General features: G+C 41.1%; 1 protein-coding gene across 1 annotated transcript; it reads right to left on the minus strand.

Moving 5' to 3' along the window:
* Positions 1–9468: 9468 nt before the first annotated feature.
* On the minus strand, positions 9469–13158 carry Mageb11l1 (MAGE family member B11 like 1). Its single transcript, XM_087600978.1, has 2 exons — positions 13062–13158; positions 9469–10756 (listed from the first exon to the last, which is right to left on the minus strand). The coding sequence occupies exon 2, from the start codon at positions 10694–10696 to the stop codon at positions 9668–9670; it is 1029 nt and encodes a 342-aa protein (XP_087457104.1). The 5' UTR covers positions 10697–10756; positions 13062–13158; the 3' UTR covers positions 9469–9667.
* Between the last annotated feature and the right edge of the window lie 1204 nt (positions 13159–14362).

Raw genomic sequence — 14362 nt, forward strand, 5'->3', positions numbered from 1 at the left:
GAAAAGAAAAGATTGGAAATCTTGTCTTGTTCTGATTTTCATGCAATTGGTTTAAATGCCTCTTGATTTAATTTGATGGTGGCTATAGACTTGCTATAAAATGCCTTCATTATTGTGAGGTATGTCCCTTGCATCCATGATCTCTCCCAGGTTTTTATGATGAAGGGCATTTTCTGTATCTAATAAAAATTATGATGTTTTGTTTTTCCTTTCAGATTTTTTATTTGGTGGATTGTATTTATCAATTTACATATGTTGAACCATGCCAGCGTCTCTGGGATGAAAGCTATTTGATCATGTTGGATGACTTTTACATGTGTTTGTGAACATGCTTTGCAAGTATTTTATAAAGAAATTTTGCAACTATGTTCATAAATGAAATTGGTCTCTAATTCTCTTTTGTTTTAGTTCATTGTGGTGGTTTGAATATGTTTGGCCCAGGGAGTAGCACTATTAGGAGGTGTGGCCTTGTTAGAGGAAATGTGTCACATCTAGGGTGGCTTTGAGACCCTCCTCCTAGCCACCTGTGAGCCAGTCTTCTCCCGTCTCTCTTTTTGCATTTTGTATTTAATATTTTTATTTACATTTAAAATGTTATACCCTTTCCTGGTTTTCCATCCATAAAACCCCTTATACCATACACCCCTCCCTTTGTTTCTATGAGGGTGTTCCCCCACCCACCCACCCATCTTTATATGAAGATTTAGAACTCCTTGCTTCTTCTCCAGTGCCATGCCATGCCTGCCTATCGACCATGCTCCTGCATTGATGATAATGGACTGAACCTCTAAACCTGTAAGCGGGTCCCAATTAAATTTTGTCCTTACGGGTGCTACCTTGGTCACAAAATAGAAACAGAGGAAACATTTTGCATTTTGCTTTAAGAGACCACAGTTATCTTAATGTCCCAAATCAAATGATGACTATCTTAGTTAAGGTTTCCATTGCTGTGAAGAGATACCCTAAATTTTATTTTGTATCAAGAATTTTTTAAATTAACATTTTCTTTTGACGGAGGTATGAATTTGTTTTAACATTTCTTCAATGACTTAGACTCTGTATTTCCTCTTTCTTATACTGTTGATGAGGCTGTTGGTGGTATTCTGAGGTTCCTGTTTGAATTCCTAAATTTTGCATGTCCAGATTTCCATTGATTTTGTTTTCTTTACTGACTTTATTTCCACTTTTAGGTCTTAAGCTGTTTTATGCATTTGTTTTCACTGTTTTGTTGTGTTTTCACAAAGACTATTTTATGGTCCTTTTTTTTTCTTGTGCTTCAACTATGGTGCAGTTCTCAGGATCTGCTGTGGTAGGCTTACTGGGCTCTGGTGGAGACATATTGTCATGGCTGCTATTCATTGTGTTTTTCCTTAAGCACCTGAGTATATGGAATTGAGAAGATTCTGATTTTAGGTGTTGATATCTGGTTTTGTCTTTGCTGGGTGGGTATTTTGTTTCTTGGTTTCTCTTGCCCCCTAAATTTCTTAGGAGACTGTGGTGACTGTCTGTTGCCTGGCATGAAATTCTCCTCAGATGCTTTTATGTGTGGCCACTAGGGGTTTCTGGTGAAATAGATTTCTGGGTATTGGAAGCTGACAGTTAAGAATAAAGATTGCAGACTGGTACAACCATTCTGGAGATCAGTCTGGAGGTTCCTCAGAAAATTGGACATTGAACTGCCTGAGGATCCAGCTATACCTCTCTTGGGCATATACCCAAAAGATGCCTCAACATATAAAAGAGACACGTGCTCCACTATGTTCATCGCAGCCTTATTTATAATAGCCAGAAGCTGGAAAGAACCCAGATGCCCTTCAACAGAGGAATGGATACAGAAAATGTGGTACATCTACACAATGGAATATTACTCAGCTATCAAAAACAACGAGTTTATGAAATTCGTAGGCAAATGGTTGGAACTGGAAAATATCATCCTGAGTGAGCTAACCCAATCACAGAAAGACATACATGGTATGCACTCATTGATAAGTGGCTATTAGCCCAAATGCTTGAATTACCCTAGATCCCTAGAACAAACGAAACTCAAGACGGATGATCAAAATGTGAATGCTTCACTCCTTCTTTAAATGAGGAAAAAGAATACCCTTGGCAGGGAAGGGAGAGGCAAAGATTAAAACAGAGACTGAAGGAACACCCATTCAGAGCCTGCCCCACATGTGGCCCATACATATACAGCCACACAATTAGACAAGATGGATGAAGCAAAGAAGTGCAGACTGACAGGAGCCGGATGTAGATCGCTCCTGAGAGACACAGCCAGAATACAGCAAATACAGAGGCGAATGCCAGCAGCAAACCACTGAACTGAGAATAGGACCCCCGTTGAAGGAATCAGAGAAAGAACTGGAAGATCTTGAAGGGGCTCGAGACCCCATATGTACAACAATGTCAAGCAACCAGAGCTTCCAGGGACTAAGCCACTACCTAAAGACTATACATGGACTGACCCTGGACTCTGACCTCATAGGTAGCAATGAATATCCTAGTAAGAGCACCAGTGGAAGGGGAAGCCCTGGGTTCTGCTAAGACTGAACCCCCGGTGAACTAGATTGTTGGGGGGAGGGCGGCAATGGGGGGAGGATGGGGAGGGGAACACCTATAAAGAAGGGGAGGGGGGAGAGGGATGTTTGCCCATAAACCGGGAAAGGGAATAACACTCGAAATATATATAAGAAATACTCAAGTTAATAAAAAAAGAAAAGAAAGAAAAAATGTAAATAAGAAATACTCAAGTTAATAAAGATTAAAAAAGAAAAAAAAAAGAAAATATCATCCAGCGTGAGGTTGCTCAATCACAGAAAAACACACTTGCTATGCACTCAGCAATAAGTGAATATTAGCCAAAAGGCTCAAATTTCCCAATATACAATCTACAGACCACAGGAAGCTCAAGAAGAAGGATGACCAAAATGCAGATGTTCCTACTCCTTCTTAAAAGGGAGGGAAATGGTCATAGGAGGGAATATGGAAGCAAAGTTTAGAGTAGCAACTCAAGAAATGGCCATTCAGACCTTGACACACATCTGGCCTTATACAGCCACCAAAACTAAATAAGATTGATGAAGCTAAAAAGTGCAAGTTGAAAGGGACTGGATATAGATCTCTCCTGAGAGACACATCCAGAGCATGTCCAATACAGAGGTCAATGCTACAACAAACCACCGAACTGAGAACAGGACCCCCTTGGGGGGGATTAGAGGAAGTATTGAAAGAGTTGAAGGAGCTTGCAACTCCATAAAAACAACAATGCCAACCAATCAGATCTTCCAGGGACTAAACCACTACCAAAATACTATATGTGGACTGACCCAGGGCTCCAACTGCATATGTAGCAGAGAACAGCCTTGTTGAGGCACTACTGGAAGGAAAAGCCCTTGGTCTTGACAAGGTTGGACCCCCAGTGCAGGGGATTATGGGGGAGGACAATAAGGTGGATGTATAGGGGAAACACCGGTATGGAGGGGGGAGGGAATGGGGTCCTATGGACAGGAAACCGGGAAGGGAAATAACGTTTGAAATGTAAGTAAAGAAATATGTAATAAAAAATTTAAAAAAGGAAAAGGAAAGCAGAATGTTCTAACAGTCTGCTTAGTCCCCTGGGAATATAGGAAAAGAGTGAGGTGTAGCCACAACAAAAGAGCTGGGGATGAGACTCAGGAACTGAAATTGGAAGAGAAGAGAGAGAATGAAAATCTGTAGTTAGACTACTTCTTTCCTGGGTAAGAGCAGCCTGTGGGTTCCTAGGAAGTGCCTGCTAGAGATATGGAGCAGGAGAAAGCAATGAATGGGAAGATGGAGTTTAGCAGGGGATGATACGAGTATCCACTGGAAATAGGGCTTGTGGGTGTTGTCTTCAACTGGTGGTTTTTTGAAGGGCTGGTGATGGGACTGGGGGATTGAATTTGGAGAATTTGAAGGAGATATGAAGATCTTCTATTAGCTAGCCAGAGTTGGGGGTCCACCCTTCTATTTTTGTTGGCTTCACTTTCATTCCAAAAAAATACCTTTATTAGGCTAGACTATTAAAAAAAACACACAGGAAGGCTCTACTGGCAAGCCCTTCTTCTTTTGCAGATGATGCTTGCATCTGTAGAGCCATATTAGGCTTTTATTTTCTGTATTGAAGTGGATCATATCAGTTTAACTTAACATGTTTTCTGTTTTTATAATGGAATATGATATTCAGGGTACTTTTTTAATTTGATGATTTTATTTATTTATTTTTTTATTCTTTAAACTCTTTTGTACACTCCAGTCTTCATCCCCCTCCTGGTCTACCCCCTTACAACTCCCCATCCCATACCTCCTCTTCCCCACCCCAGTCTCCAAGAAGTTGAGCCCGCCCCTTTACCATGACCCCCCCCCCAGACCTCCCCACCCTCTGGGGCCTCAAGTCTCTCCAGGGTTATGTGCAGCTTCTCTCACTAAAGCCAGACCAGGCTGTCCTCTACTGTTTGTATGTCAGGGGCCTCGTGTCAGCTGGTGGATGCTGCTCAGTGTGTGAGATATCTCAGGGGTCCAAGTCAGCTAAGATTGCTCTTCTTCCAGTAAGGCCACCCTCCTCCTCAGCTTCTTCCAGCTTTTCCCCAATTCAATCACAGGGGTTCCCAGCTTCCATCCATTGATGGGTGCTAACAGCTGCATCTGATTCTTTCAGTTGCTTGTTGGGCCTTTGGAGGTCAACCATGCTAGGCTCCTGTCTGTAAGCACACCACAGCATCAGTAACAGTGTCAAGCCCTGGGGCCTCCCCTTGAGCTGGGTCCCAATTTGGGCTGGTCACTGGACCTCTTTCCTTCATTCCCTTCCCTACTTTTGTCCCTGGAGTTCTTTTAAACAAGAACAATTATGGGTCAGAGCTTTTGGTTGTGGGATGGCAACCCCATCCCTCCACTTAATGTCCTCTCCCTCCACTAGAGGTGGACTCTCCAACTTTCCCCTCTCCACTGTAGAGCACTTCAATCAAGGTCACTCCCTTTGAGTGCTGATAGTCTCTAACCTCCCAGATCTCCAGTACATTCTAGAGGGACCTCCTTCTAACCCCCAAGGTTGCCTGTTTCCATTCTTTCTGGTGGCCCTCAGGGCTCGAACCCTGTATACCCCAATGCATGATCATGTCCCCACCTTCCCCTACCTTTTTCCTCTCTCACATCCCTCTACCCCCAATGGATGCTTGTAAATTTTACAGACTAAGACTTTATCAGCTTAAGGTTCTGTAGGCTGAGGTATTAGAGAGATCACATCTATTGAATGCTATATTTCTTTTTTTTTAGTTCATTCAAAATTTTATCCAATAAATTTTGATCCTATTCACCTCTTCCCCAACTTTTCCAAGACCCACATCACATCCTTCCCTACACAATCATTTTTGTGTTCTTCTTACATTTTTGCCTAACAAGTTGAATTTTTCTTCTCATATATCAATGTATATTTGGCCTTCTAATGGAACATGGTCAGCCTACCATTCAGTTGCTTTTTTTGTGGGAAATAACTCTAGAGTTCCCATGTAAAATAGAGTATCTCATTGAGAAGTGGAATCTGTTAAGGATATGGATTTATACTAAGTTCATCAGAAATCCACTGTCAGGATATACATAAATGAATCAATTAATCATATATGAACAAATATACCCTGAGTCACTACTCTGTGGTTTCACTAGCCGCACCTGATAAATCACCTGAGAATTAAATTTCCACATGAATTTTATCAGTGACATTTATGTCATAATATATATAGTCCCATCATTGGTCCTTACTCAGTGTTCTTAATTTGACTTCTTGTTGGGAATCCAATTTATCTCTCTTAACTGCTGCCATCTTCCTATAATAAAACCCTGACCTCTCTCAATCACATTATATGGAAGAGGCTCCATCCTTTCTTGGCCATAACTATCTGGAGTTTACTAACAGAAATCTGTGGCAGGAACAGTATGTGCTCAAATGAATGGTCATTTCAAAGAACTTTTCATAGCTTCCCATCCATATATCCATTGCACCCATAACAAACTCTAACCCTCAGTTAAAGTTTACAAAACCACAAGCAAAATAACCTCTTTTTAGTTATGCTTTTAAGGCAGTAGAATCTACTTTTTCCAGGTCAAGGCAAATAAACTCAGTGTAGTAAATTTTCTATTTCTAATCTTAATGAAGGATCATTCTCTCTAGTTCTTAGAGAAGTTGTGGGGAGTATATATACATAGACTAATGGCTATGTAAACAGTGCATCCTAGCATTGAAAATAGAATCCAGGATACATTCCATTCCTTTCCAAGCTGAGGGTCCCCCATATATACATATATACAACATCTCAAAGTCACTTATGAAAGCACTTTGCCATTCTGAATTGAAACTTTCAACCCAAAATTTGTACTCTTTAAAAGAAATGCAGGGACAAAAATGGAGCAGAGATTGAGGGAATGACCAAATAGTAACTTGCCCAAATTGAGACCCATCCTATAAGCAAGCACCAATCCCTGACACCATTAATGATAATCTGTTATGCTTGCAGACAGGAGTCTAGTGTAACTGTCCCTGAAAGGCTGACTGAAACAGATGCAGATACCCACAACTAAACATCGGACAGAGGTTGAGAATTGTTGTGGAAGAGTTGGGGGAAGAATCAAAAGCCCTGAACAGGATAGGAGCTCCACAGGAAGACCAATAGAATGAAATAACCTGAACACTTGGGAATTCTCAGAGACTAAGACAAAAACCAAGGAGCATTCAGGGGCTGGACTCAAGTCCCCAGCACATATGTAACAGATGTGCAGCTCAGTCTTTGGCTGTCTCTAAAGCAATTACCTGCCTGTGAAATCTGTTCCTCAAAAGAGATGCCTTGTCTGAACTTAGTGAGAAAAGTGCCTAGGCCTGCAGAGATTTCATGTTTCAGGGCCTGGGGAGATATCCAGGGGCCCCCACTCTTTTAGAGGAGAAAAGGAAGAATTGTATGGTCAGGGACTCTGTGAGGGGCATCTGGATGGTAGCAATGAGTAGTATATTAAATAAATAAATAAATAAATAAATAAATAAATAAATAAATAAATAAATAAATAAATGATGGATGGATGGAGAGAGAGAGAGAGAGAGAGAGAGAGAAGTTAGAATGTGATCCTTACTTGATGGTCCAGGGTGGGGTGGTATCCAAGAAGGGTTTTCCCTTCCCTGATGAGAAGGGAAAGGTTCAATGGGGAGATGGATTTGTAAAGGTGGAACAAGGAGGGGATGTGATCAGGATGTATAGTGAATAAATTAATTAATGAAAAATATCAGGATTCAGGGGCATATCTTCGTAAATTAAATAGCAAAAGAAAAAGAAAAAAGAATTCAAGTAAATGGATGGACTTAGAAAATACCCTGAGTGAGGTAACCCAGACGCAGAAATACACTCGTGGTATGTAATATTTATAAGTGAATAAAGTAACCATAAAGTACTGGATACCCAGTCTATACTCTAAAGACCCAAAGAAGATAAATAATGAGGGCCTAAGGGAGAATGCTTGAATCTCACTCAGAAGGGGGAATAAAATAGACCTCAGAGGTGGGTGGAAGGAGAATCTGGGTGGGAGAGGGGATTAGAAGGAACAAAGATGGGGATCAAGTATAGGAAGTAGTAGTGCAGGAGAGGGCTGGGAGATAGAACAGATATTTGTGGACGGCATCTCTGGGATTTTCCAGAGACCTGGGATGTAGGGATGTAGAAAGCTCCCAGGAGTCTGTGGGTATGACCCTCACTGAGACTCTTGGCAGTGGAGGATATGGAGAGTGAAGTAATCACCTCCTATAGCCAAGCAGAATTTCCAGTAGAGGGAGGGAACCTCAAACCACCTACAAAATCTTCAATCCCAAATTTGTCCTCCCTACAAGGCATACAGGGATAAAGACAGAATAGAGATTGAGGGAATGGCCAACCAATGACTGGCTTAATTTAGATCCATCCAATGGGGAGAGAGCCAACACTCAACACTATTAATGACACTCTGCTATACTTGCAGACAGGAACCTAGCATAAATGTCTCCAGAGAGGTTTCAGTATATGGAAACAGTTAAACAGCTTGGAAAACCTGTGGAAGAATAGGGGATAGGATTTGAGAACACTAAAGGACACCACAAGAAGACCCGTGAAATCAACTAACATGGGCCCAAGGGTGTTCACAGAGACTGAACCACCAACCAAAGAGAATTCAGGGCCTGGAGTTAGGCACCCAATACATTTTTAGCAGATGTAAAGCTTGATCTTCATGTGGATCCTCTAACAATTGGCGCAGGGTCTCTCACTGACACTGTCCCTTCCCTAGCTGGACTGCCTGGTTGGACCTCAGTGGGAGAGGATATACTTAGTCCTGCTGCAAATTGATGTGCCAGGGCAGGCTGATTCCTAAGGGGAGCTCCCTTTCTCTGAGAAGAAAGGGATGGGTAATGGAGGTGAGGGAATTTTGACAATAAGACTGGGGGTAGGGGGCACTGTGACCAAGACCTGAAGTGAAAAAAAATGAGTAAATGAATAAATAAATTAATGGAAAAAAAGACATAATCATTAAATTATCATGAAAATCTATATTATGAAATATGGTGGGATTATAATGATGGCCTTCACAAGTAATAATGATTTTATGATGTTATGAGGGTAAGTTCACATTCCTGGATGCTTGGCCCTATAGCAAAAGAGTATAATTCTCTTTCTCCCTCTATGCTTCTCCCCCTTCTCCTTCTTTCCCTCTCACCTTTGGCTTGTATCCTCCCCTAATTTTCCCTCCCTATCTCCTCTACCCTCATTTTCCCCTCCTCCCTTTGCCTTCCTCCTCCCTGCTCTATCCTCCCTTCTCACTCCTCCCTACTCTTCTGCCTTTCCAGTTCTCTCCATGTTTCTCCCATACTCCTCCCTGTCTTTCTCTCAATCCGTGCCTCTTCCCTCCTTCTTTTCTCCCCTCCATTTTCTATAGGTATACTGTCCTCAGAAACTGGAATTCTAGACAGTCTGATCTTGTAGTTCTAAGCCTCTGAGATATAGAAAGTTGCAATCAGTTAAGGTGGTTCATATCACCCACCCATATTTTGTTATAGAAGCTTGAATGGATTTCATGATTCTTCCCCTTGACTCTGAAGCATATTACCTGAGGTTATGTATTTACCTTTTAATTAGACCACCATTCACATGTCCAGTAAAAATTATATATCTTATTATGCTACATAAGGTCTCCCAACATCCTATGTTCTTTACTCTGTTTATTTCCGCATAATAACTTTCAAAAGAAACACCCTCACCTGCATCTCTTTTCACTCAACCATAATTAATAAATAGGTATTCAACACCATAGTGATTCATATTCTTAAATACTATAAAAAGCAGAGGCTAATGATTTATCTTAGCATCCCAGTTTGACTAATGACTTCTAAAGAATGAGTGGTAGGTAAGTGGATGTTTGGTGAGTAACAGTCAAGAAAAATACATTTTAAATCGTAACATTTAATTTCTACAAATTTCTTGCATAAACCAAGAATAATATTCAATTGCATGTAACTTTACCAAACCACATAGTAAAACTATTTAAAGGAAATTAGGTTTGAACATCTTGTCATCTTTCTAACTGTATATCTACTTTATATTATCAAGGAAAAAATGTGATGCATTGTCTTCTTGACAGGAAAAGTTCAAGTGTCAACAGGGGTGGTAGAAGCTGTTGGTGATTTTTCTGGGGAACCTTCAGTAGATTGGTCAGTGGTATCAGTATTATCTTCATCTCTGACTTCTGCTCGCTCTTTCTCATCTTTCAAAGCCTCTTGGTAAAGGGCTGAGATGGCATGAGGTGTTGTTTTGTTGATCTTGGCCAAATATTCCAGGACCTTCATCTTGCTTGTTTCAGCATGGGCTTGGGGACCCCACAGGAACTCATAGCGTGGAGGATCACTGTGGGCCACCTGCCGGTACTCCAGGTACTTCAGCTTCACCAAATACTGGGTCATGAGCTTCCGGGGCTCACCAAAGACGCGGTGCTTCTTCCCTGGATAGATTCGCTTCTTCTTCAGGATTTTCCAAATGTCTTCTTCACTGGCGCTGTTGCCTTGAATGAAGATGATACCCAGGATACTCATCAGGAAACCGGTCTTGGGTAAGCCTTTACCAGCACGGATCCTCCCATTGTTGGGGAGCTTCAGCTTGCTGATGAGGTCGTATGAGGGTTGACTGGAGCTGACTTCCCTCACTTCCACTGCAAAGGCATCTTCCAGCTTCTCAGAGGCTTTCCTGAGGATCTCAGGAAAGTCTTTTTCATACTTCTTGGTGATAACCTTCAGCATTTCTTCCTTGGTAGTGAGCTGCTTCAAATTGTAGTTGTGGAGCAGGTACTGTAACAGTATTGCCACCCGCCTTTCGATCAGATCTTGGTGCAGAAAAGGGCGATCCTTTTGTACACTTGGCTCACTTTCCTCATGGGAACTTTCATCTGATTCTGAGGAAGAGCTACTCAGAATAAGTTTGGCAGATGGTTTTGCTTTCGGAGGTGCTCTGTGATTCCTGGAATACTCAGCCCCAGGCTGGCTCTGAGATTTGGCAGAAGACTCTTCTGCTGCTTCTGCTGCTGCTTCTGCTATTTCCTCAGCATCTCCATAAGCCTGAGCCCCACCTCCGGCCTGGTAACTGTTTTCCCGAGAATGGAGCTTACTCTTCTGATCATGAGGCATGATGACTCTGATTAAGGTGAAGTACTGGAAGTGGTGGAAGGGTGCTAGAGATGCAAACACCTGCATGAAATGAAAGATGATATGAAAACAAGTATACAACTTAAGTCTAGCTCTGCAGATTTCCATGAGCAAAGTGCTTTAGGAATCCAATATTCTGCTGTTCTAAAAAGCTTATCCTTTGGCTAAGAAATAGACACTTTTTTCAGTCTAGTACTTCTCTACCTTGCCTGTGTTGTACTTGCCTAATGAGTTGGCATCTTTTTTTTTTTTGAGATACAGAGACCCTCTCAGTCCCCCTCAATTCATATCACCCACTAAAATGTTTTGAGCTGGTCTCCTTTATCAACTCTGAAGCTGTCATTTCATTGAAATTCTAGTTACTATTTAGACAATATCCTTCACCATAACTCCCTGAAATACTGTCACTACTATTTTATAACCTCCAACAACCTCAAAGCACTAGAATAAGTCAGTGTCTCTTCCATCACAACTGCCCAGTCAATTTGGGTTGCCTTTCATGGAGGGCTTACATAGGTCTTCCTGCTTCCTTAACTTGATTTCTGGACATATTTAAGATACTTCTTTATGCTTATTTGAGGCCCTTCTATCCGCTTTGAATTCCTCATATCCCCAGATAGAAACGGATTTTTTTTGGAGACTCTCAGGACTGATAACAAAGATAGGCCTCAAGTTTTCTGACTCTCCTAGGATGGGTGATTCCTTCAGAACTCATTCAATATTTGGAGTTTTAATTTCCTAAAGAACATGATACACTTTTTGCTTAATGGAGGTAGCTTTACCTTTAGGCTAAGCTCTATATACAACCCACATGTTTATGATTCTAGGCTATTCATATATGATCTTAACTGGTATCTCCACCTCCGTAACTTTTCTTGCATTTCCTGTTGTAAACATGGGCTTTTCATTGCCTCAGGACTTCTCATGTGTGAGGAGAGTGGAACATGAGAGATAGTTCAGTGGTTACACACCCACACTGCTCTGACAGAAAACCCCAATTTGCACTCTCAGCACCTTAGGAGAATGGCTTATAATCACTAGTAACTGTAGCTCCGGGATATCCAGCACCCTCTTCTGGCTTCTGCCAGTAACTGCATCCATAAAGCATATACTCACACAGAAATACACATAATTAAAAAATACAAATCTTGTAAACAAAACAAAAAATAAAATAAAGACTGAGAACAAGGGTGCAACTGGGGAATCCCGTGGATGAGAGTGAACACAGAGCTTTCTGAAATGGGAGATTCGACTTCCTATTTTGACCAAGAAAGTAAAAATCCATGAGCTACCTCAACTCTCTCTGCCCCTGCTTTTTTTGTTTGTTCGTGAAGGGAGAACTATCATCTACACTGGCAGAAAAGCGGAAAAGGAAAAAGTCAATTAAAAAATGGGTATAGCCGGATGTAGATCGCTCCTGAGAGACACAGCCAGAATACAGCAAACACAGAGGCGAATGCCAGCAGCCAACCACTGAACTGAGAATAGGACCCCCGTTGAAGGAATCAGAGAAAGAGCTGGAAGAGCTTGAAGGGGCTCGAGACCCCTTATGAACAACAATGCCAAGCAACCAGAGCTTCCAGGGACTAAGCCACTAACTAAAGACTGTACATGGACTAACCCTGGACTCTGACCTCATAGGTAGCAATGAATATGCTAGTAAGAGCACCAGTGGAAGGGGAAGCCCTGGGTCCTGCTAAGACTGAACCCCCAGTGAACTAGACTGTTGGGGGGAGGGCGGCAATGGGGGGAGGGTTGGGAGGGGAACACCCATAAGGAAGGGGAGGGGGGAGGGGGATGTTTGCCCGGAAACCGGGAAAGGGAATAACACTAGAAATGTATATAAGAAATACTCAAGTTAATAAAAAAAATGGGCATAGCTTGCGGGTTTGAAGTATATGGACTAGGGACACTATTCTCTGAGACTGGCCATACCTAAAAAAGAAAAAAAAGGGCGGAGGGGCATGGGTCACCGGGCGGGTCGAAGGAAAGATGCGGCCCAGTGAACAGAGCATTTTCTGAGGTAAATCTCCGAGAATAGGTTGCCTCTTGCTTATAAAGAAAGCAAAGCTCCTTCCCCCACCCTGGAGGGCATAGATTAAAAATTAAAACCAAGATAGTATGGCCACGTCAGAGTATTAGAGGTGTCCTCATCTAAAGGCCTCCAGGTCTAACAACAATGGCGCAAGTGACTCCCGTGAGGACTCGGGAAACAGAAAACGTCCCCTTGTTCCCTCGTGGAACTCTTGGGAGTGTGAAAACTTTTTCAGGTGACTGAGAAGAAAAATTAGCTGTTGGGGGTCTCTAATCTACTTTGGGTATTTGTCAGACTCATTCACCTCCTCACCTTGACTCTGGCCGAAACTTGGGCCTATTTCCTGCTTCTGTTGAAGTAGAGCTTTATGCGCCTCCTCCAACACGCAGTTTTAAAGCTTCAAGGAGGAAGTGACCTTTGTCACCAGTGAAAGCAACATGAAGGGAAGAGAGGCACACTACATATGCTACTCTTGTGGCGCCTCCTCTGGTGTGGGGTGAGTGGGCTCCCTCCCACTCATAGAACTCTGAATATTTGACACACTGTAGTGCTTTACGTTGAGTCAACAGCCAGTCTTGCTCTTAAGACTTAAAGACTTTTATTTCTGAGATGTTCATTAGGGAAGTCCACACTAAGGATGAAACTTGGCCCTTTTGGTCTAAGTGCAGGTAATGGAAAATTTCTGTAAGAACCTTTATGACTGGCTGTTCTTAGTAGTTATCTAGGTCGCCATGAGGGGTCCTACTTAAAACTTTTTCAATAAAAGGTTTCTTCACAAATGGCAAATTCCTGTGTACACTTGCGAATACTGGTACAAATCTGATTCTCAAGAAATTTTGGTGATAGGGAAGCTAAAAAATAAGGTTGGCGGGCTTGGTGTAGGAAATGTCATTCAGAATACTTAATATTAATTTTTTTCTTTATCAAGAATAGTCAAGTTTTGTAAAATTTATGTTAATTCTCAATTAATACAGAAAATGGTGAATTAAGTTATTTTGTTAAATGATGGTTTTTCTCATGAAAATCAGGATTTACTGTTAGTGTTATTGTTGTTGTTGTTATTATTTTTTTTATTTGATCCATGGGAAGAAGAGCACTGTTTAAATGAAACAGTGTTTTCTGTAGGACCATTACTGAGTTAAATAGAATTTAACTATTCTCACCAAATAGAATATATTGAATAAAGTGGCTTATAGAACAATCCAGGCTGAGATTAACCTACAGACTCGTATATGTTTTTTAAAGATGGTACAAATTGAATCCAGTTATCACATTATGAAAATATATTCAGACTATGATCCTTGAGAAGATAGAACTATCTATAAATGTTCAAAGAAATTTGTTTATTTTATTTTTGAACTTTAAATTTAATTTGAAAATTTAACATCATAATTATTATATTTATGTTATTTCCACCTTTACTTCTACTTAATCCTGAGAAGATAGAACTATCTATAAATGTTCAAAGAAATTTGTTCATTTTATTTTTGAACTTTAAATTTAATTTGAAAATTTAACATCATAATTATTATATTTATGATATTTCCACCTTTACTTCTACTTAATACTTTGAAACAAAGTAACATCAACTTGGATATTGATTTTGTTATGAA

The sequence above is a fragment of the Rattus norvegicus genome, chromosome X (genome assembly GCF_021556685.1).
Source record: "Rattus norvegicus strain SHRSP/BbbUtx chromosome X, alternate assembly SHRSP_T2T, whole genome shotgun sequence".
Lineage (NCBI taxonomy): Eukaryota > Metazoa > Chordata > Mammalia > Rodentia > Muridae > Rattus > Rattus norvegicus.

Bases quoted from the DNA above. Each gene is read 5' to 3' on its own strand.
- Mageb11l1 (XM_087600978.1), bottom strand. From the start codon at position 10,696: ATGCCTCATGATCAGAAGAGTAAGCTCCATTCTCGGGAAAACAGTTAC.